The sequence below is a fragment of the Strix uralensis genome, chromosome 6 (assembly GCF_047716275.1).
Source record: "Strix uralensis isolate ZFMK-TIS-50842 chromosome 6, bStrUra1, whole genome shotgun sequence".
NCBI classification, from domain to species: Eukaryota; Metazoa; Chordata; class Aves; order Strigiformes; family Strigidae; genus Strix; species Strix uralensis.
In genome coordinates this window covers 17,413,102-17,435,445 of record NC_133977.1, presented here as the reverse complement: position 1 = coordinate 17,435,445, position 22,344 = coordinate 17,413,102, and the positions used below count along the sequence as shown (strand labels likewise).

At 44.0% G+C, this 22,344-nt stretch overlaps 1 protein-coding gene across 2 annotated transcripts; it reads left to right on the top strand.

The window, feature by feature from the left end:
- The first annotated feature begins 1,171 nt into the window (after positions 1 to 1,171).
- On the top strand, positions 1,172 to 21,186 carry CTLA4 (cytotoxic T-lymphocyte associated protein 4). Of its 2 annotated transcripts, none has more exons than XM_074872263.1 (5): positions 1,172 to 1,250; positions 17,029 to 17,165; positions 18,357 to 18,707; positions 19,146 to 19,255; positions 20,201 to 21,186. In XM_074872263.1, exons 1-5 carry the CDS (start codon positions 1,192 to 1,194, stop codon positions 20,297 to 20,299), a joined length of 756 nt encoding a protein of 251 aa, XP_074728364.1. In that variant the 5' UTR covers positions 1,172 to 1,191; the 3' UTR covers positions 20,300 to 21,186. The 2 variants fall into 2 exon arrangements, with proteins under 2 accessions (XP_074728364.1, XP_074728365.1); XM_074872264.1 differs by lacking the exon at positions 1,172 to 1,250 and adding an exon at positions 12,726 to 12,769.
- Positions 21,187 to 22,344: the final 1,158 nt, after the last annotated feature.

Below are 22,344 nucleotides of genomic sequence, written 5' to 3'. Positions count from 1 at the left end.
GCAATAGCTCTATTTACTCTTTCAATTTTTACTTGGTTGCCCAGAAATTCAGCTTTTCTCCTTGAACACAGGGGGATTCTAATCCTCAAAGTTTTAATCATCCTGGGTAAAAATGTTATCCACACAGTAGTATTCAGGGGTCATTCGGATTCACGGTCTGACTTGACCATGATGAAAAAATAGATGAAAACTGGAATATTTGGATGATGACTCAACAGTGTGGAGAGTGAGGGTTGCTAATTACGGTGGACAGGATGTGGGCTAAAAATTCAGACACAGTGGGTTTTTGCAGTACACCAATGAGCAACTTGCTAAACAACAGAAAGCCAGAAACTGATACAGGTTTGGTATATTTTTGGTTAAAAATGTATAAACATATAACCTCAACCCAAGCCCTCACAGTAATAAAACAAACTAAGCTTCTGTACATGGGCAGCCTTTGAGCTAGAAGGAGATAAATAAAACAGAAGGAAAGAAATTAATAAAGAATTAAAAGGATCATCTAATAATAAAAGAAGAAATGAGGAAATACAGAATATGATCCTGAAAATTAATGCTCACCTATGCCTTTCTTGCTTTCAGAATAAAATGGCAACCATCACCATTTTAAATAGATCACTGTGTGCTCAAACACTTAAAAATTCAATTGCTTTCCTAGCTGTGACACAAGCGTGCAAGGCAAGTGATTTTAAATGACTGAAATGTCAAAAAATTCTGCAGACCATTTCCCTGCCTTTAAACTTGTAGAGTTTGTACAGCACTTCAGTGCTGTCCCTGGACTGAAAAAAAAAAAAAAAAAAAAGGGTTCATTCTTGCACGGGAGCTTGAGGCATGGATATTAAACAAGAAAGGCTCATTTGTGGTTGAAGAGATCACGTCTTTTTTCTCCAAGCTCTCCAGCGAGTGGATTCAGTATGCTTCCGTTTGCTGCCAGGCCACTTGTGGGTGCGCTGATGGAAAGGCACCAGGTTTCAGCAGCAGCCAAAATGTGCGGAAAGCTGCGTTCGCACTGTCATGTCCCGGTAAGCAAAACGCAGCCTGAGGGCCAGCGCGGCCGGGCTGCAGCACGCCCTGCCCCAGCCGGCCCGCGCAAGGCCCGCGCACTCCCGCTCCCCCGGCGCACAGGCCCGCTCCCCGCCTCGCCGGCCATTCCCTCCCGGTCTCTGCGCGGGCACCAGAGCTCCTGCCGTGATGCGTTTTGGGGCTAAAGGGAAGGGAAGCACCCAGCGCAAGAGGAGGAAAGCCGGGAGGTAGGGAGGGGTGAGGGGTGACAGGTCGGGGGGGGCGGGGTTCCGCGGCGGGTCCCGCTGCCTCTCCCCGCGGGGCGGCTCCGGCCCGGCCTGGCCCGGCCCCCCGCGCGCCCCCCCGCGGCCCCGTCCGCCGCGGCGGCCCCGAGCCGGGAGAGCGGCCCCGGCGCGGGCCGGTGCTCCCACGCGGCCCGGCCCGGCGTTGCCCCGCCGGCGGGGCTGTGCAGCTGCGGCCGGGTCCCCCCGGGTCCCCCCCTGCCCCTGCCCCTGCCCCTGCCCCTGCCCCTGCCCGGCCGACCGGGGCAGGCCGCGACCTGCTCCTTCGCAGCGAGTGGCTTTGCAGAGCCCCAGCACGCGCCTTCCCCCCGCACACCCGCCCGAAGGGCCATGCCTAGCCGAGGGCCACATCCCGACCCTCCTCACGCTCGGGCTGGTCCACAGCCCTTCTGCCCCAAGCAGCTGGCGGACGCGGCTAGGAAAGGTGGCAGCTCCTGGTACCTCAAGGAGCAGTGTTTCTCCACCTGCAGACCCATCTGGATCAAAATTCTCCTCCTGCCTCTGAAGACCGGCAGGGAGGTAACTAGCAGCGCCCCACAGATTTTGGGACGTGCTTTGCCTCAGTTTTGGGCCATACATCTAACTGCACTGCTGCAAGAAGAGGCTCGGGTTAGGCAGCTGGAGGGAAGCCTGTGCGGCCCTGCTGGCCACCCGCCTACCCGGTGTGCTGCTGCGCACAGTGGGCTGCAGGCCTCTGTTCAGCACTGGCAGTTTGTGAGCTGAGCTTAGGAAAACTGCACGTGGGAAACAGAGTTTGGAGGTGCCTCTTCTGCTGAGATCCCATTCAACCTCTCCCCAGGGTCCCGAGGAATTTGATGCATTTCCGAAAGTAACAAATGTTCTTGCAAGCAGTGGCTTTCAGTGCTGAGTTCCAGAGGTCTCTCAGGCCTGGCTTGGACAGTTCCCATGTGAGAGGATGGGGGGAGGGAGAAAAAGGTTGGGGGCCTGTTTGCTGATACTTTCTCTGTATGAACACAAAATGAGGAAACTGGAGGCTCCAGGGGGTTCACCAGAGCTCTCGCAACTGATCACTCCATAGTGCTCACTTGTCTCAGTTGGTAAAAAAAGCCCGATGGTACAAAACCCAGGAACAAGCTTTGCTTAATCTAGTCAACTATTCCTGGTTTAAACTTGTGCTTCCCAGTTTAAACCTGTGCAAGACAAAGTATGACTCCATCCCAGGAGAGCAGGAAACATTCCCCATAAGCTCCCAAACTACTGATAAACTTTGGACTTCCCCCCTCACATCAGCAAGCAGTGATATTCCTCCAGCCCCATAAGAGTTATGACGATAGCAGCATTGAGCAATGCATGGTGATGATGAAATGTTCCTTGGCAGGAGAATTAGGCTCTGCACAAACATGTCCAAAGGACCTCCACTGGTTTTTCCTGTGTGGTGCTCCCACCAGCATAGCTGCCAGGATGCTACACCTGCAACACCTCACCTGCTGACAGGGGAATGGTGCTCACGTAGTGACTGCGCAGTGAGGAACAGACTTGAAGGACTGGATTTGATCAAGCTCTGGGCTGGAACTCTGTGATACTGATAGCGCCTCTTCCTTATCTCATGCACCACCTGACATAATGTGCCTTGTGTGCCTTGTCTGGGGCCATGCGAATCTCTGCAACCAGACCTCAGTACAAATGGGTCTGTCACCTGCAGAAGGGGCACCGAGCTGTCCACTGTGCTCTGCCCAGCACGACTGCGAGCAATACAGAGTAGAAAAAGCAGGGAGCATGTTCCCTTCATGAGGACATCTGATAGGGGGACCCAGCTGTGCTAGGCCCCCATTCAGCATTAAAGCAGAGGCCAGCAGTGCTGAGGAGGGTACGAAAGGAAAGACTTGGCTCACGCATGTTTCATAGTTACCCTCGATATTTCATCATTCCTGCCTAGGGTGCGGTATCGCTGGTTCTGAGAATATAGTATGGCAAATGACATTTGGCTGTGGCAGACCTGTTTTACAATGACGCTTCATACAAACCCACAGATCTCAAACTGAAAAGGGGGAGGTCTTGTGAGAAATGAATTCTTCAGGAAGGTATGGCAGATGCTTTTCTAAGAATACACTGCACGATAACACATAACACTCTTGCCAAAGGCAAAAGGCAAAAGGATATATATTGCCCTGCCCATCTATCGAAGAGGACTGATGAGAATGTCGTTGTGTACTCAGCTCATTTTGTACTTGTTTTTAAGTTAATTTTTCATCATCCATTTATAGCAGAGTCTTTACCTAATTGGCTATACTTAAATATTTTGGGAGAAGCTGAATTTAGGGAAATTAAACTGAGATTCACACACACACCCCTTTTATTTTCCCTCTACTTTTGGGCTTGCAAGTTAGAGCAGTCAGGGACTGTGTTTTTTGTTACAGTGGCAATCACCCTTCCATTTACAAGGATAGAAGATTACAAAACCTGGCCCTAAGGCAACAGTGAGAATGACCACACCATAAATATGAAACTTGTATTTGTGGGTGTATTTAAGGGGAGGGGAGAGGAAAAGCTAACAACACTTCTAATATTTGAGGCCCACTCTTTAATGTAAAAGGTGTGTTCTTCCTAGAAGGGGGGAACCTCGTGAGTTACTTATAAAGCCTCAGGGTGCTAAACCCCAGAGTTACAGGAACGTCTGCTCAGAAAGCTTGTAAAAAAGTTCCCTTTAGACCATTTTCCTAGGGCTAAATCTTGCTTTGGACTGTATGGCTTGTGCCTGTTAGTAAATCAGATGGGTCCAGGAACACTCCTGGGAAAACTTCTCAGCCTCCAAAGACGGGTGGCGACACCCAAACTGCTTAACTGGAGGTGGTACTGGAACATCCTTGCTCTGCATGTGTGGGGCCCTCTGGTGAGGGCACCTGCCAGCTCACCCCTGCTCCAGGGTAATGGCTGGCTCCCCTGCTGCCAGCACCTCCTGCTGGTAGCCAGCACTTCATCTTTGAATTTAAATACCTTACAACACTCAGGCACAGCTGCTGGAGAAGGCGTGTGGGTGCAGCCAGGGTATTCCTGAAACCCAGAGCCATTCATTCCAGAAGCAAGTACCTTATTGCAAACGCCCAAAGCAGTGTCTGCTGCTCACACAGGCATGTAGCAGGGTTCCTCATGTCTCCCTCATTCCTGTGGCTGTGACTGATCCACCAGGATTTACCTTATAAACACAGAGAGCTGCAGTGAAATTCTGGGTACCCAGCACTCCTTTTTCCTGAGCTCCCTCTTGAGGTCCCCGACATACCTAGATCTGCCTTATGCTTTGCAGAGCTCAGCCCTGCTTTAACCCCATCACATCCACTTGCTGTGCCTGTCTGTCTCTGGTGTGAACTATGTGTATCTGACTCTGGAAGACACTCCCCTGCCCAAATTCAGTATTGCTGATATTTCTCACAGCAATCGTTCAATCAGCCCCTCCTTCAGCCTTTTCTATCAGAGCAAATGTGGCATTTTCATAGACTTTATGACTGCAGTCATTGCTTGGGGCCTTTGAGGTTAAAGCTGAGTAAACTTCAAGTGCTTCGCCAGGCAACTGTGCAGAAATTAATTTCAATTTCAAAGATTCATTCCATTGATTTATTCCATAAGCTGTCACTGCTCACAAGCTCAGCTGTATCACAGATCACATGTTTAGGATTTAATTATCTTCACTATACATTAAATATACTGTATATGGTGTCCTGGAGAGTCAAGGCTCAGACAGATTTAAACACAAACAAAATGTATGTGGTTGAAGAGAAAGCCTTGAGGAATTCTCCAGCCCTGTCTTGATTGTCAGGAGAGTTTTGTGCCAGGTAGTATTTTAGGACATGTTTTTATGATCCGTGTTACCTCATCTCAGTCAGCACCATCAAGAAAAGGCAGCGCCATCCAGACTGCCCCTCTGGCCTCCAGCTGCACCACCCCACCCCCTTGTGCTGGCACTCGGATTAATTTGGCTGTGGGATGAACTGGAGGAGAGAAGGGATTTAGCTTGCACAGCTGCACAAGAGCTAGTGCTGCTACAAGGGATGGGGAGCCATGGGGCTAAGGATTTGGGGGGGCAGGGAATGATCCTGCCCATTTTGGTAGCAGTTGCTCTTCAGTGGGCTCAGGCTGTCAGTGAAATAACACTCACAGGACAGGACCCTTCCTTCTTCTCTGTGTGATGAGATAATTCAGACATTGTGCAGTGTTCTCACTTGGATCACAGTAATAAATACAGTAAAACCCCAAAAGTTTAATATTTAAAAGATGGCAGTTTTGGCCTGCCTGAGGGAAATGCTGAGGTGGGAGGGTGACAGCCACTTTAGCTTAAGAGATAAGAGCTGAGCCCTGGCAGTGGCACACACCTAACTTGGTGGGGAAGGCTTAGTACTGCCTTGTGTGAGGTTGATGTCACAACAGGAATAGTTTAGCAGCTCAAAAGCAGCACAGCAGTACCTACACTGAACGTGTGCCCATAGTGTAACAGCAGAGGTGGCCCTGTTGTTGGTAAACAGTGCTGCTCCCTGAAGAGAATTTCCTCTGGGAGGCCGATTGACAACGCCTGCAGCCTGCAGCTAAGGAAAACAAGGACAAACTTTTTGCCATGTTTTCACCAGAAGTCAAGCCACATGAAAAGTGATTTCCCATGAAGACATGTGGATTGTCTGGGCTTCACAATATTCCTGAAATGAGCCCAAACAGCTCAGAAGATAAGGTGCCATCAGCTAAGCCCTTCTCTTGCCTGCTCTGCAAGGACTGGAGCTCTAGGTGGCATTGGGATTAAAGAGCTGATCTGTCACTGATAAAAAAATACCTTGGTATCTGCTCTCCCTTTCCTGCTAAATGAATGATGGTCACTGTAGGAAGCTACTCTTGTAGAAAACTTCCAGCTATCAAGGGCGAAAAATGTCCAACAATTATGCAAACAACTATGGTAGGCATTTACACAGTTTGGAGTGTACAAACTCTAGCTGTGGCCTTTATGACATTTGCTATTAAACCAGGTTACTGGGCAAAAGCCTTGAAGAAACTGTAGGCACTTAATCAAGATAACAAAGTGGATCCCAAGAATAGCACATGCAGGTTAGCTAAATACGTAGTTAATCCCTGAAAGTGCAGAGCAAATGGATTACCATGCACAGGGTGTGCATGTGGCTGCTGTCCATTTTAGTGCAAAGAGGACGGGTGCACAGCTGGGGCACCCAGGACACCACTCTGGGGCTGGGCCTCTACATGAGTGAGAAGTGCAGAAAAGAGAATACAACACTTCTTGTGCAAATTGCAAGCAGCAGTACTGAAAGCAAGAGGCAGGTGTGTTTGTCTTTAAGGTCAGCTGAAGGGCCTGGTAGTATGTGGGTGAATGAGGCCAGGGTCCTGCTTCAGAGAGGCTGCCGGGGAGGGAGAGACTGTGATTCACTTCAGGAGAGCGTTGGTTGTCTGTGAGGAGGAGGCTGGCAGCCCTTGCTTCCCACCACGCTCACTTGTGCAGCGTCTGCAGTCACGGGGCGCAGAGAGGGGGGAAATGAGAACGGCACGGCTGCAAGAGGAGGGGGAGATCAAAGCTTCTTCCTTTCCCCCCCTCTGCTTCTGGCCCCTCAGTTTGAGCTTCTGTTTCTTATTTCTGTTGTGTTTCTCAGTGTTTGTTTTCCCTAGGGGCCCACATGCAAGGCCACATCTCTGTGAGGAGAATCCCTTCCTCCCTGTGCCGAACAACACCACCTGCTTGGCTAGAGATCCTGAGCACCAGCGGCCGTCAGGCCAGGCCCGCCATCCCTGCCACCCCCACCATCCCTCTACTCATGCTATCTGGGAGTGCCATGGGTGTGACTGGGGCAGGTGGCCGCTCCTTACCCTTTCTGCAGACACAGCAACAAGTTTTAGGAGTAACTTCATGAGCCAAGTCATTTAACTATTTCTGTCCTCCTCCCAGCTGCATTTGCCTCACAGGATGGCAGTATTTGATATCTTGAAAGATAAAGAATGTTTTGTTGTAAGCAAAGGAAAACTAGAGAAGATCGATGGTGGCAGTGGGGGGGAAATGAGCTGAAAACCATAGACAAGGCAAAAGTCTGAATAATCAGATGACTGAGGAGGGTTATAGTGTACAAGTGAAGAGGCATTGAGTCACATTGCAAGCTTGTACCATAAAATGATCTATACATATTTCCCAGAAGGTGATTAGTTTGCATAATTCAGAAGTTTTATGAAGGATGTTCATCGGAACTCAACGAATAATTAATTTTTTTTGTTTCGTTGGCAAATTTGGAAAGTCAAGAGGACTCATTTCAGTCAGACCGAAAGGAAAAAAAATTGATTTTTTTGTGAATTGAAAAGTAAAACAAATAATAATTGGGAGGCTTCAAATGAGACATTTGTTCCTAAAAAAATTTAATGCTTCATTTTGATGGAGGCTATTTAAATATGGTTTGAATATTTAAAAATAACAGGGATTTTTGAAAGAAAATATTGCTTTGAACAAGAAAAATCAAATAATTTAACTTGAAAAACATTAAGTACTACTTCAGTGAAAATTCTGAGGGGTTTTTTTCTTGATATTAAAGAATATGATTGTACTGGCTGAGCTCCTGAAATATCCTATATCCTATCCTGAACCTTTGGCTGCAGAAGTTTGTTTCAAAAACAAAAGCCCCATTCCCAGGCTTGACAGTTTATCATGCAAATCCAAACATCTCAAGACTCCAGAGCTTGCAGGTCCACGTGTCTCCAACTCCTCAGTGGCCCAGGAACTCAACAAAGCATTAATCAGTCACTGTGAAGTCATAGACAGAAATTATAGCTGCACTCTCTCCAGAGCCTGCATTCGCCAGCTACTATTAAATAGCTTGCAAATTAAATTCCTGTTTGAGGATGCAGTATTAAAAAAGCAACAACAAAAGCACTTGTAGAGCATTCGTAGTTAAATCCCTTCAAGTCAGGAATGGGCAGTGCTGTAGTTTCGTAGCTATTGAAGGAATGGATGACTGGGAATGAAGGGAGACCTAGTCTTGCCTAACCTCTCTAGTCCAAAGACAGAGATGCCATGTATTTTCATTTAATCTTGACCTCTGGCAATAACCCAACACAGGCTGATGTATCAGGCAGGTAATATTACAGCAATGCCACTTACAATGCTGTGGCAGCAAAATTTGTTGATGCAGTTTGGTCCTTAGAGTAATGAGAACCAGGCCTTCTGCTTTACACTTTTTCTTTTACAAGACGTAAGTTGGTTGCTGACGTTTGAAAATCATAAAAAGTGGGTTAATACAATGGCCATTTAAATGAGCAAACATAGCAAAAAACCTTAGGAAGTGAAACTTTCTCAAGAAAGCTCTGCTTAACTGCAGTTGCTCTTGCTGCGAAGGGCTCCCTTCACATTTTTCTCATTTCACCCAGTACTGGTTCTAGGCAGAAAAAAGACAAAATTACATTTTGCCAGGGTGTAAGACACTGTTGATTTCTTTGCAGAAGAGCTGATGATTTAAAAATGAAAAATGTTTTTGTGGGGGCTTGGAAAAAAAAAGCTTTAGGAAAAGATGTACATGCATTTACTGAAAAATTTCCCCCTTTCCTTCAACATTTCATCAAAATTATAAAATTCAAAACATTTCCTCCCATTTTGCATAGGGCTTGGTTTTAATTGGACCCCATCCAACATGTTTGTTTTCTTTGTATGTACCAGATACAATCTTACTGCTATCTAAAAGAAAAATTCCCCAAGTGGTGTGTTACCCACAAGCCCATCCTCCTTTTTATCCTCTCTTATTGATTTTGCAGCCCTATTTCATAGTCTCTTTCCCCCCTAGAAACACTTTTACAAACCTCCTTGACTCTCCCCTTCATCCCTAGCACACAGGCCAACCAAACTGCCCACTATCATACGTTCTGGTATCCGTTATCCCTGCGGCCAAAACATTAAGAATTCTTTTGGATGATGGATCTGAATTTCAAAATGTAGGATTTCCTAGCTGGGTTTTCAGGTGATGATAGTGGGAGGACGCAGCAGGAGCTGCAAAGAAGCACTTTAGTTGCATGCTCACTGCAATCAGAGGCTTTATAGCAAGCATTAATCAGTGCTCAACTCAAATAACCAGGAGAGCAAGCTGGCCACCCTGACACATTCAAGTTAATATTCTTAGATCTGCTGTAGATGTGATTGTCTAAGAATCTGAGAAAGATAAAGCTTGTAGGGAGTGGTAATATCTGTCAGTAAACTGGTATAGTAGGATAGTAGGACCTTCTGAACAGAAGGGTAGAGGCTTGTCAGCTTTTTCAAACTATCTGTTTGACTAATGAAAGATTTGGCTTCCCTTGGACATCTGGCCTCTCTGATATTTCAGGGTTTTATTTTTATACTTAGCCCTGGCAGGGTCTTCAGGAAAGGGGAAATGTGGTTTCAAGTACTTTATAAACTGGGGAAGACAAAGGGAGTTTGAGTTATCACTAATGCAAGGGTAAGGCTTTGTACATGAGATCAGATTCTGCGGTGAAGAGTGGGTTGAACAATAAATCCTGCAGCTGGTACATTTTTGGAAGGTATAGGACCTTCTTTTAGTTTGCGGACTTGCATGATGCCAGTCACAAACCCAGTCCTTGGCTACAGCATCCCATTTGCAGAGAGGTCTGGGTTATGGGGTGACAATTTTTTTTTGCAACTGCTATACTTCAAAAGCAAGAAGATTCTTGCAAAGTCTGGGATTTATTCTACAACCCTCTGCCAGAAATTCCTTATCTTTGGTTTCCAGAGCCTCCAGCCTATGATTTAACTTGCAGTCTAATGCAAACTCACAATCCTTGTACACATCACTGTAAACTTTCATTTACGTGTGGTGGCCCATGGACTGAAGGCAAACAGATCGAGTATATCACTTCCATACATCAGTGCATCAACCCTATGGGTTTTAGACATAATTCCCAGGAATAGATTCTCTGACAAGCTCTAAATAACAATCTATAATAAAGCAACTAGTAATTCTATGGTTTTTGTAGATAAAACTGCAAGGAAATATGCAAGGAGAAGGTGTGGGAAGCAGAAAAGCTAGGTGAGGTTATAGCAAGGAGGGATTCAGAAGTCCCCATCCCTCAGTGCTGTGTTTCCATACCACCTTGCTCTGTCATGCAAATTTTAGAGCATTATTGACAGGGATGCAGGTGGTGCACTATCTGGTCTTTACTAAAATGTGTTTTCGTTTGTCTTCTGGGCAGGTTTTGTCTGGGAATATGCTTGATTTACAGCCTGGCAGTGACATCTGAAAGCTGAAAATCTATATATACCCTTCACTGATCCAGGCACTCATATTTCTGCCCAAAATATCCTTTCCCCTCTTGGTATTCTCATTTCCCTATCTCTGTCTCATCATGAGTCTTCTGAGATTTACACACAGAAGCTGTTTCCCTAAGATGTCCAAGGCTTGTGGCTTCTGCTCCCAAACTTGGTTTGCCCCTGGGAAGAGATGCATACCTGGGCTGTAGTTCTGAGATCCAGTCGCTGCACAGGCAAATCAGACTGAGTGTGGATGTGGTTGAATGTGACAAAATACTTTTAGAAGCCTTAGCCCATGGTCACTATTCACCTCAACTGCTGAAACATTCTTTTCTCTGGTCTTGACAAACTTCGGCTCACTGCTAGGTATTCAAAATGTTACTGTGAATCTGTCAATTTGAACACCTCTTTGTGCTTGTCTGCTGACTTCCCCCTTCTGCTATATTACTAAGTTTCCTTCCTTAATTTAATTTAATTTAATTTAATTTAATTTAATTTAATTTAATTTCATTTTATTTCATTTCGTTTTCCAGCCCACCCCATTCTAATTATCAGATCTCTTTCATTCTTCAGAAATGGCCTCCAGACTTTGACTGGTGAATAAAACTGATCTTCATTACCCACTTGTCATCAATTCAAAGAGGTGCTTTAGAATGTGCTCCATGCCATCCCTTGGATGAACTTCCCACTGTGAGCTTAGGAAAATGCCTTTCCTTGTCAGGTCTCCTGTCTTTCCAATATTTGGACTCTGTATGTCCACTGAGCAATATTTCCTTTATGTAAACTTCTTTGAGTCCTTTGCTTCTATAAACGTTAAATATAAAGGTTTAATTCTAGGTTTCCCAGGAGTCCTGCTTTGATCTTGTAGTTTGAAATTCAGAGTAACCTTGACAGGCTGGAGAGGTGGGCCCATGCAAACCTCATGAAGTTCAACAAGGCCAAGGGTAAGGTCCTGCACATGGGTCAGGGCAATCCCAAGCACAAACACAGGCTGGGCGATGAGTAGATTGAGAGCAGCCCTGAGGAGAAGGACTTGGGAGTAGTAGAGGATGGAAAACTGAGCCAGCAATGTGCGCTCGCAGCCCAGAAAACCAACCATATCCTGGGATGCATCAAGAGAAGTGTGGCCAGCAGGTCAAGAGAGGGGATTCTCCCCCTCTGCTCTTGTAAGACCCCACCTGCAGTGCTGTGTCCAGGCCCCCAACAGAAGGGCATGGACCTTCTCGAGCGGGTCCAGAGAAGGCCACGAAGATGATCAGGGGCTGGAGCACCTCCCCTGTGAGGACAGGCTGAGAGAGTTGGGGTTGTTCAGCCCAGAGAAGAGAAGGCTCCAGGGAGACCCTGTAGAGGCCTTCTGGTACTTAAAGGGGGCTACAGGAAAGCTGGGGAGGGACTCTGCATCAAGGGGTGTAGGGATAGGATGAGGGGTGACAGTTTTAAACTGAAAGAGTGTAGATGTAGATTAGATGTAAGGAAGAAATTCTTTCCTGTGAGGGTGTTGAGACACTGGCACAGGTTGCCCAGAGAAGCTGTGGCTGCCCCCTCCCTGGCAGTGTTCAAGGCCAGGTTGGACGGGGCTTTGAGCAACCTGGTCTAGTGGAAGGTGTCCCTGCCCATGGCAGGGGGGTTGGAACTGGATGATCTTTAAGGTCCCTTCCAATCCAAATCATTCTATGATTATGATTCTATGAAATGCCATAACATTTAAAAAAAAATAATCAGGGACTTAATTGTCCTGTGAATACTGGAAGTAGGCTCTTAAGCTATATACCACACGAGTTATGCTCCTCATCTGTAGCCTTTAAAAATATTTCTTACGCATCTCATTTTTGAGAACAGCACTCCCCAGGCCTTCAGCAAAGCTTTATAGTGATTCATTCTTGTGTTCCTCATTAAATGCAAACTACTGTACTTGTCAGAGCCAGAGGCTATCAGAAATATGGCTACCTTTTAATGTTTTTCCTTTTTGCAATGCTTTAAGAAATAAAGAGAAGCAGAAGTAAAACCTTTCTCCAGTACTTTGCCATGTCTCCACAGCTGCAGCTCGTCACAGGAAATACTTAACTGTTTTTTTTAGACTTGGGGGGTTTCTTTAGTTCTCTTTTGCTTATTCATGAAAACAGACTAGCTTTCAGTGTTCACTCTGGAATGAAGGTGTCTGCTTTATTCTGTGTTCACTCCCAAGTGGTTGGCCTATTAACAAGAGATCTGTGGTTCTCTGCTTTGGAAAGCTCCTTCCTTAAAGGTAAGTCCTTAAACATCTGCCAAGATACTTCAGGGTCTGTGTTCAAATTCCTTTTAAAATCTCTCTCTTGCCACAACCCCTTACAGGAAACTGGAGAAGAGTAAGGAAGCTGGCATGTAAAGACCTTTTGTCTGTGTTGCTTCTCAGTCATGTCTCTTTATTTCCTCTTACTTCTGTCTGTATCTCTTTCCATACATTCTCAGATCTTACATTTTGACTGTAAGCTGCATTGGGCATGGCCAGGGGGCAATACATTCACACAGGCAGGGGTCCTGGTCCCTACTGGGGTATGTATGGACTACTACAAATGACATGTAGCAAACCCAGCCAGGTAAGGGGTACAGTGCAGACCTTCAAGGCTACCTGAGAACTGTTAGCATGAAAAGTTGGGAGGCAATTTTCCCTCTGTGTTAGATAACTACAGATGCCGTGAATTTCAGGAAAGCCTGTTAACTTTACGGTAAGGGAAACAAAGCCTAGACTCTAAAAAAGAAATACCAACAATTGAAGCACAAAGAAAAAGGATGCTCACACATTCACCCACACCTCAAATCCTTCTGGACAATCTGCTGGTCAGCAGAAGTACACAAGAAGACCAACTCTGTGTGCCCTGAGAAGTAATGGAAGGAGAATTCCTCAGCTAGTGTGGTCCTCGCCTCTGCTGAGGCTGGACTGAGGGCACAGGTTTAGGACTAGAAAGCAGCATCTGCAAATCGAGGTTAGAAGCTGACACAAAGGCCACATTTCTGAGAGACTTAAAAATCAGTGGTTTTGTGATGTGAATTGTGGTTCCTTCAGGAACCAAGACTGATCCACCAAACTTGGTCATATCTAGCCTTTACTTAGACTAATCAGGTTTTAGTCCTTTAATGGTAATGAAACAATATTTTTCCAGTCACTGTGTTATTTCCTTTTCTCTTTACCTATTGTTTTGTAGAAAAGATTTTTTCTTCAGCCATACCACTTAGAGGTCTGGATTTTTTTTTCAAATGACAGTGCATTTCAAAACCCCAATAGGTTTGTGGCAAACTAACATGGTAAGATCGTGAACTGTTTAACATATTAAGACATGATCTCACATTCCGAGTTTAACAAAATATCCTGAAACCAGATACTTATGCAAATGATAAGCTTCTCTTCTCCCCATTACATGTCAAGCAATTCACTAAGCAAGTTCCTGTCACAGAAGAAAAAAACATGGGCAGCATGACACAGGCTTTAAAGTGTGAAAATAATTTTGTGAATAATAACATTTTGCAATGGGAATTCTGACAGGGTGTCAGAAGGAAGGTTTGCCCTAACAAGCGTTCAATGAAGAAAAGCAATTCAAATCACTAAAATATGAGCGACTAACCCAAAATGAGAAAGAAACTTACATGAGAAACCTAGTTATTTAACTTACTAACAATCTGACTAATGTTCAGTGTAAATTGTGTGTCCCTCTCTGAGCTAAGTTCAAAGAGGCCGTGAGACCTGAACCACTCCTAAGCTGATTCCTCAGTTTAAAGCTCTGCAGCTTAGCTCTGCAAGGCCCTCAGTCCCCTCGCTTGCTCTGACACTTTGCTATGGTAACATATGTAGAGTATAAAGGTTTCCTGTGACCTGGGGATTAACATCACCCCTAAGAACAAAGAGCAATACAATATAAATACATGCATTAAAGGAAAGATTTATCTTACTTTGAGCTTTTGGACACAGCAAGTGCAAAGCACAGGCTGTTGGAGACAGCCTGAGGAATATCCTTCCTGAAAGACCTTCTGAATCTCAGAGTCAAAGGGAGGGCTCTTCTTTCACTCATTCCCTTGCCCTGGCCCTAGGCCATATGTCAAGTTTCAGTTATGGGGAAAAGGTGGAAGAAAAAAGTTCTCAAGATGAGGAAGTCAGCACAGGAAGATACCTGACTACACAGACAAGAAGGCGCAGTAACTAGGTAAGATAGGTCCTATGGCTGTAGCCCACAAAGCATGGCTGTGATATACAGGGCAGGTGGACCAAGCAGAAGTCCAGAGACTCTTCATCAGCTGGAAAATAGTTGAAAGACGGGCACAGCAGAGAGAAAAGGCCTCCTCAGTGATTCTTGTGGATCTTATTTTAGATGGGAACTCATTCAGTTAGCAATACTTTGTTCCATGCCATAACTGAGTTGGGAAGGATGGGAGCAATGAAGGAGAGATCTTATCTGGAACAATATCTCTATTTTACTGATCATATATCCATCTGCTATCTGCATATGTTAACTCAAGATCCGATGTCTGATCAGCAAGGATAGAGGGCACTATAGCAAGGTGAATGGTATAACTATCCATTGGAAGGGGGATACTCTGAGCTCACCTCAGGCTGCCCTGGCTGTAAAGACAGAGACGACTTCAAGAGACTCCACAGGGAGCCATATTGTGTCTTACCTAGAAGACCAGTCATCATAACATGCGACTTTTAAGGAGGAACAATGATAAAAAGTAAGAAGTGGTCATTCTGAAAAGGCATCCTGAGAACAAAACAGCCAGGAAACAAGATGAGTACCACTGGAAACACTAAGTTTGCCAGAGCAGTCTCAATTGCCAGAGCAAGGAGTGCCAGAGTGCTACCTCTCACTCTAGCTGTATAAGATACTGTGGATATGTGGGGCAGTGAGCACTGAGTTTTACATGGCAATCTTTTGCAAGTGTTTAGTGGTTAACTGCACCATCAATTTATGGTCTCAATCAATCATCAGGAGATGACATGATGGCTGATGAGGCTCAAATGCATCATTTGTTTAACTGCATACAAAATCCAAGCCCAAAAGATACATGGGACAGGTAATTTGGTTACTACTCTGGATATGAAAATGTCAGGCATAACTTGGTAATTTCATGCCATAAATCTCACTGATATTCTGGTACACAATGTTGCAATAACATTTATTTAATATTAAATTTAATATTAAAATTTATTTAAGCTTGCCTAACCAGTAATACAGTATGGGCCTGACTCATTATTAGGGTGTAGTTTTTCATTTTCTCATAGCTATATTTCTATTTATCATCGGTTCTGCTTTGAATGCTGGTTAAGATCAAACTGACTATGAATCTGTCACTACAAACAATTGTTGCACCACCTAAGTACAGAAGCAGTAAATTGGTTTATATCATTAGGTATTTATGTGATTTCAAGATCAAATTTTTATCCTGTATCTTTGGATTGGGCAGGCTAATATTCAAGAGCTAATGATGTTAGTTTTTCTAGGCCACAGTCCAAAAGTAGGTCTTTGCAATCTACTAGATCTACATACATAAATGATGAAGCACCTTCTGAAAGAACTTCTCAAAGTGTTGGGAAAAAAAAGAATGATGACCTTCAGTATAACTGAAGTGTAACTTCATTTTTATTAAATTCTTTAGGTAATGATTCGTGGATATGACAGTCTATCACATAAAAAAGCAAAATGATTTTTAGACCTTACATGACTTTTAAAAGGCCAGAGGGTGAAAACTGTTTTACTGAGATTTGAAATGACACAGGTGCACTAAGCAGAGATTGCAATAATCAAAGCTCCTGCAGTGTTTTTCATCTGTTGATGTCAAGGTACTTAGACAGTAAAGTCCATAGGTAGGGAAAGTTGTGTATAGCTGTGGAAGTCATTAGCTATAAACCTAGATAATTTTTTCTTGGAAACAGGAAAGCCTAAAGAACCTGGGTTATGATTCCAGTCACATTGCTGATTTGAAAATATCAAGTCATTGCAAATGTAATCAGTATTTTGAAGGGGGCAGCAATTTTTAAACATCAAAAGCACTAACATTAAAGCAAGCAAAGAAATTGGGGGCGGAGGGAAGTCCTTCATAAAAGAGCTACCCTGCACTGATTCACTGTGCCACATTAGGCAGAAGTATAGTTCTCTGTGTCTTGCCCTAGTAGAAAATACCTAATGATTGCTAAAATATTAAGTGCTATGATTGTGCAAGCTGGCAGCACCAAAGGGCCTGACTATTGGATGATTACCTTTCCTCCCCCAATTCTTAAAGCAGAATGGATGGCAGTTTCAGATTGAATATATATTTTCCATCTGCTGAACAGTTGTTTTTGTTCATGCTGTTTGAGGTTAACTGTGCACGTACTAATCAAACCCACTACTTCCTTTCTCGTAAAACCAAAACAAAGCTTCATATTACTTTCAGGTACAGCATCTGAGATCAAAGCTATATATATACACACTGACTCTGTGTGGGTTCAAACATTTCGAAGATTCAGTATCCTGAAAGGTGTTGCCTTTTTTCCAGTCCTGAGAGTTCCAGTTTGTCTTCAAGTCTGAAGGCATCATCCACCTTCAGCCCCTTCAGCATCTGTCCCAGCGCAGGAATGATCTCAATATTGGTCACCGTGGGCTTTCTCTGCACAGCCACTGCCATTGCTGAAGGTTGGTAGATGAAGGAGGCAAGGTAGCCGGGGTTGTCTACCTCTTCTCAGTTACACACATTTGCAGGAGATGGACTGGGTATAACTGGGAGAGGGAGATGACATGGGACCCCTCCGTAGGACAGTCTGGGAACAAGGTCTTGGGCACCACAAGGTATCTGGAAAACCAGACACAGACTTTAGAGAACTAACATCTGTAGAGAGGCTGGGCAGAATTCAGAGTAGCTCAAGAGGAAGGAAGATTTTGACAAACTAGGCTCTGTAAGTGAAGTTGTTGGCAGCTGATAATGTGGATATAGAGGTTTGAATGGGTGGAGAAATTCTACTCCTCTTTGTCCCAAATTCTTGCACTGCAGAACTTAAGAAGATAAGCCCTGCCCCAAAATAGACTGATATAAGGTGATATTGAACAAATAATACTGAGTCTTCACAGCTTATTAAGTGCAAGTCAGTGCCTTCCCATTGTGTAGCAGGATAGAGTATAGAAGTTGTGAAAAGCAGCCAGTGGGGATGTACATGGTACACTAGTTTCCCTTTAAGATTTGTAATGATTTTTTGCAGTATGTTTACCAGGTTTTGCTGTGTGTTGCTATACTGTGGCTTGGGGTATATACTGTTGCTGTACTGTGGCTTGGGAATAGCTGGTTAAAACTGAGGAGCAAAAAGATCAGAAACAAAGACGCAAACAGGTTTTCCATTCAGTTTTACTGTTATCCTAATGGTTCTGTTCCCTGTTCCATAGAGGATGTCAACCTGTTTGTTGCTAAATGTGAACATGCTTATTTCAAGCAGTTAGAAATTGTGGTTTAAATGCCTAATTTTAAATTTCAAATTTCAGCTTTCTTATGTATGTTAAGAATTTGTGTTGAGGGAAACTGAAGCATTCAGGTCATTGCTCCAGTAAGGAAGCCAAATTATCTATTGTTTAAGCAAGAAGTAATTGCTGAGATTTATAATATCATTTATAGTAATCAAGGCACTTCTTGAGCTTTATTAAGTATATTAATGCAGTGCCTATGTGAATTGTGGTGTTGAAGTCCTTTTCTTGGAAGGATTTAGCAGCATTTCCAGGAATTACCCATGGATAGTAGGAGGTGGTAGGACTCCCTTCCTACTGTGAAGGTTTCAAGTAAATGACTGCAGATCATTTCTTGACAGTTCACTTACCATCATGCTCTTTACTTCCTTACAGTAATGGAAGTGACTCAGCCAGCAATGGTGCTGGCCAACAGGCAAGGAGTCGCCAGCTTGGTGTGTAAATACAAGCATATTGGGAATGCAAAGGAAATTCGAGTGACTCTGCTTAAACAGACAGGAGACCGGTTCACTGAAATTTGTGCTTCAACCTACACAACGGAGTTTAAAATGTTCAGTGTGGAAGAGGTCATTCAGTGCCATGTTAGCCCTAGCCGAAACAATGTGACCCTCACCCTCACTGGCCTGCAAGCTAATGATACTGGTCTTTACGTCTGCAAGATGGAGCGGATGTACCCTCCACCCTATTTTATGAACAAGGGAAATGGGACGCATCTCTATGTCATCGGTAAGCCAAGCAGCTTTATGGCACTGTGATATTCCCAGGCTAAGGGAGTTGCTATTATGTCTCAAAGGTCTTCAAAGTTCTGTTTGTAAGAAGTGGGGCTGAACACTGATTCAAGCTCTGAGAATCGTGATTAGCTTTTATTCCTTTCATGTCTCCCTGCACACACCTAAAGCAGGCATAGACATAGCCATGCAATGTATTTAGCAATGTATGGATGTATATACTATGTAGTGTAATGAATGTAATACTATATAGTGTACATGTATGTCTAGGCAGTTAGATATTTAAGTGCAGAAACAGCAGAAAGTAAGATGTATGTTCTACAGATAAGCCCTACTTTCATTAGAGGTTGAGTGGGTAGAGACTCAAAGCTCAACCCTGGTAGTATCCTGGGATAACTCATGTGTGACATGACTTGTGTGATATCATATGTTTTAGATCCAGAACCTTGTCCAGACACTGCCATATATCTCTGGGTATTAGGAGCTACTGCCTCAGGATTTTTTCTTTACAGCATCATCACCTCAGCCATTCTCGTGGGCAAAGCGGTAAGTCCCATCAACTCAGCCCTGTCCTGCTAATAACAGCCCTTTATGTGATGAGGACAAGGAGAAAGAAATGAGAACAGGGAAGAACACTGTGAACAAACACACTGGGATGCTCCTTTTTACTGATGCAATGCTGTTACAATAATGCAAAATAAGAGAACTTGCTGGAGCTGCCATTTAGATTTGTTTATGGCTCATTTGTGCTGCCAGCGTACCAGAAAGCAGTCAGCTTACATCAGCTGGACTGACCTTTGGCTTAGGTTTGGATGCTTAGAACAGGTTGAAGTCCTAGATTCTGCCTGGAACAAAGGCAAGTGTCTTCATGTGTACTCTGATTTCAGAACCAATTCATACAAATCCCAGGATTTGATTGTTCCTTTTCTCACCATTCACCTCTGTGCAAAGCAAATTTAAAGAGGTTTCCCTTTGTGATGGGGGGGAATTGTAACTTAACAGCATTTTTAACTTCAACGATAGAAATGTCTGTACAAAGATAAAGGCATGCAAAACGTTAAGCCTCGGTTGCCTCTTCCCATGGGATCGGGAGTACTCACAGTCTGTTAGAAATAAACCTGATGCTAAAGCCTAAAACAAAACAGTATCCTGTCCCACATTTTTCAATCTGCCCTTGTGCCTAGAAGCTAAATGAAACTGTCTGGTGTGAACACTCCTAGTTTTGAACTAACACTGAACCCTGCAGCAGGAGCACCTTCAAAGGGCTAAATAAATAGCAGGACTCATTTTTTTCTAAATGGCCCCTGTAACTCCTGATTCTCCCCCAAATGGTCTCAATGGATCTTCTACAAAGAGGGGTGACAGGCAAAGGTGTCTAGAATACCTTCGACTCAGTAAAGGCAGAACATCCATCAGCTTTCTCTAAAATGTGTTGCTCAATGATTATGCTGTGACCACTTGTTTATTTTATTGTCTTCCCATATTTTACAGATAAAGAGAAGACGATGTCTCACTACTGGGGTCTATGTGAAAATGCCTTCTGAAAAGCTAGAGAAAAAAGTGATTCCATTCCACATCACTGTTAACTGAAACAAGGAAAGAGAGAAACCATTTCCTAGCTGGGATGGAGAGTCTGCTAATTCACATAAGTTAAAGAAATAAACTTAATTGTCTTATTACAAAGGTGTACAGGAAGGAGAGAGAACATTCTTTGTAAATTCTGTGGTTTGGAGGAGAATAAATAGTTTATGCATTAATATTTCAAGGTTAACCCTGTCACATAAAAATGGCTACATTAGGCCATTGATTCTTTGAGTTGTATTGTACCAATATGTAGTCTATATATATATACATATACATATATATATGTATAGCATTAAGAGCTATTACTGTTGCAGCCGAGCATCTTACTGTCAAATTTCACCATGTCTACTGATCAACTGAAATCCAAACACTATTATGACAGAAGCTTGTGTGTCATTGCAAGGCTAATCCTATAGGTCTGGGAGCAGAGGCAGAAGAGCACACTAATGTACAAAGGAATGTTGACTTGTTTCCCTGCATTGCTATTTATTGGTCCCATTTCTGGCATTAGTGCTTTGCACTTCCACAGAGGCATCACTGTAGCTGGCACTGATGACACTGCTGCTCCAAAAGCCTGATCTCAGCTCCTTTCACTAGCATTGTGTCCCAGCAGTGCCGTGCTGGAGTTAACACTGATGATATCTGAGCCAGTGCTGACAGCTCAGCTGGAGAGAAAGGCTGCCCAGCAGGGACCCTCTTAGGCTGTTGCTGGGAGGACAGTTCCAGCTCTGCTGGGGCCTTGCATTTTACAAATGCTAAATTAGCATCTATCCAAAAGGCAGAAGTATGTTGCTGTGTTTAACTGAATCTATTTTCCATGAAAATACCGACAGTGTATAATCTTGTTTATTAGTTATGTACCATTCAATAAAAACCTTGAAGCTTTGCCCAAATTCAAGTTCATTTCTTATTCACCATTCTCAGAAGAAACAGGAAGTGGCTACATGTTAGAAAGCAGCGATGACAAGATGAACCTTTCCCCTTCTACCCTGTGTTTTGCCCTTCTGAGGGAGCCTGTGTGCTCATGCCAACACTTACTTTCTCAGCTCTGCTCCTCAGAGGGCCACCATTAAAAGCTGTCAAGTCTTCTATTTGTCTCGTTTGAGCTGTTGTGATGTGGTTCAGAGACACTGCCAATCACCTTTTCACTTCCAGCAAAGAAGGTAGCTGTAACGACTTTGACAGCATCTCCTGTACATGTTTATACAAAAAGCTAGTCCTAGTTTCAAATCCTGTTTTCTTTGCACCCCTTTGACACTCTCACTGACTAAATACTAACCAACACACAAAGCTGCTGGAGCTTAAAACATTTTCAGCATTCTCGGGTACTACCTGTTATCTGGACTCTCTCCTACCAAAATTTCACCTTGCAACCCAGAAAACTTGGCAGCATGTGTCTGTTTCACAGCCGTGAATCCAAACCCCACAGCCCTCTATGCCATGTTCCTGCAGTGTCAGCAGCTCCCAGAACACCAAATCTCATTGCTCTTTTGGCTCACTTTTCCCCTCTTGCCCCTTCCTCTGGCACCACCTCCAGCTGCAAATAAATGTTCACATTCTCAATTTGCCAATGTTTGCAGGTGCTAATGGTCCTCTCAGTGTTCACCTATAATTGTAGTGCATTAAGTAAAAGTAGCATCTGATGACATATCCTTTTTCTGAAAGTGTTTTAGTATTCTGACACCAGTCTGGGATTTTTCCCCTACTTTTCCACTAACCTGATATTTTGGGGCTAAAAAATGGTCAAAGATCACACATCTGATGTCACTGCAAAATGACTGATTTTATGCCTATTCAAGTGCAGCCTGCTCAGAGAAATGTGTTCCATGTTTGGTAAAAATAGATTTGACCCACACATCCACTTGCACAAGCTGTAAAGTCTTCCAGTAAATTTACCCTGGCAAAGCAAGAATAATTATCCAGGGCAATTTTTTTTCACCACAGCAAGTAGCAGCTCAGATATGCCCTGAATCATGTGTTTATTCTTTTTCTTTTCCTTGGCAATTCCTATACACTGGGACCAAGAACTAAATTTTCTTAAGCAATCTAAA

Coding starts and splice junctions, on each gene's coding strand:
- CTLA4 (XM_074872263.1), top strand. CDS start 1,192: ATGCGTTTTGGGGCTAAAGGGAAGGGAAGCACCCAGCGCAAGAGGAGG. Junction 1,251..17,028: donor AAGAGGAGGAAAGCCGGGAG/GTAGGGAGGGGT, acceptor CCTTTTTTCCAG/TCCTGAGAGTTCCAGTTTGT. Junction 18,708..19,145: donor GACGCATCTCTATGTCATCG/GTAAGCCAAGCA, acceptor CATATGTTTTAG/ATCCAGAACCTTGTCCAGAC.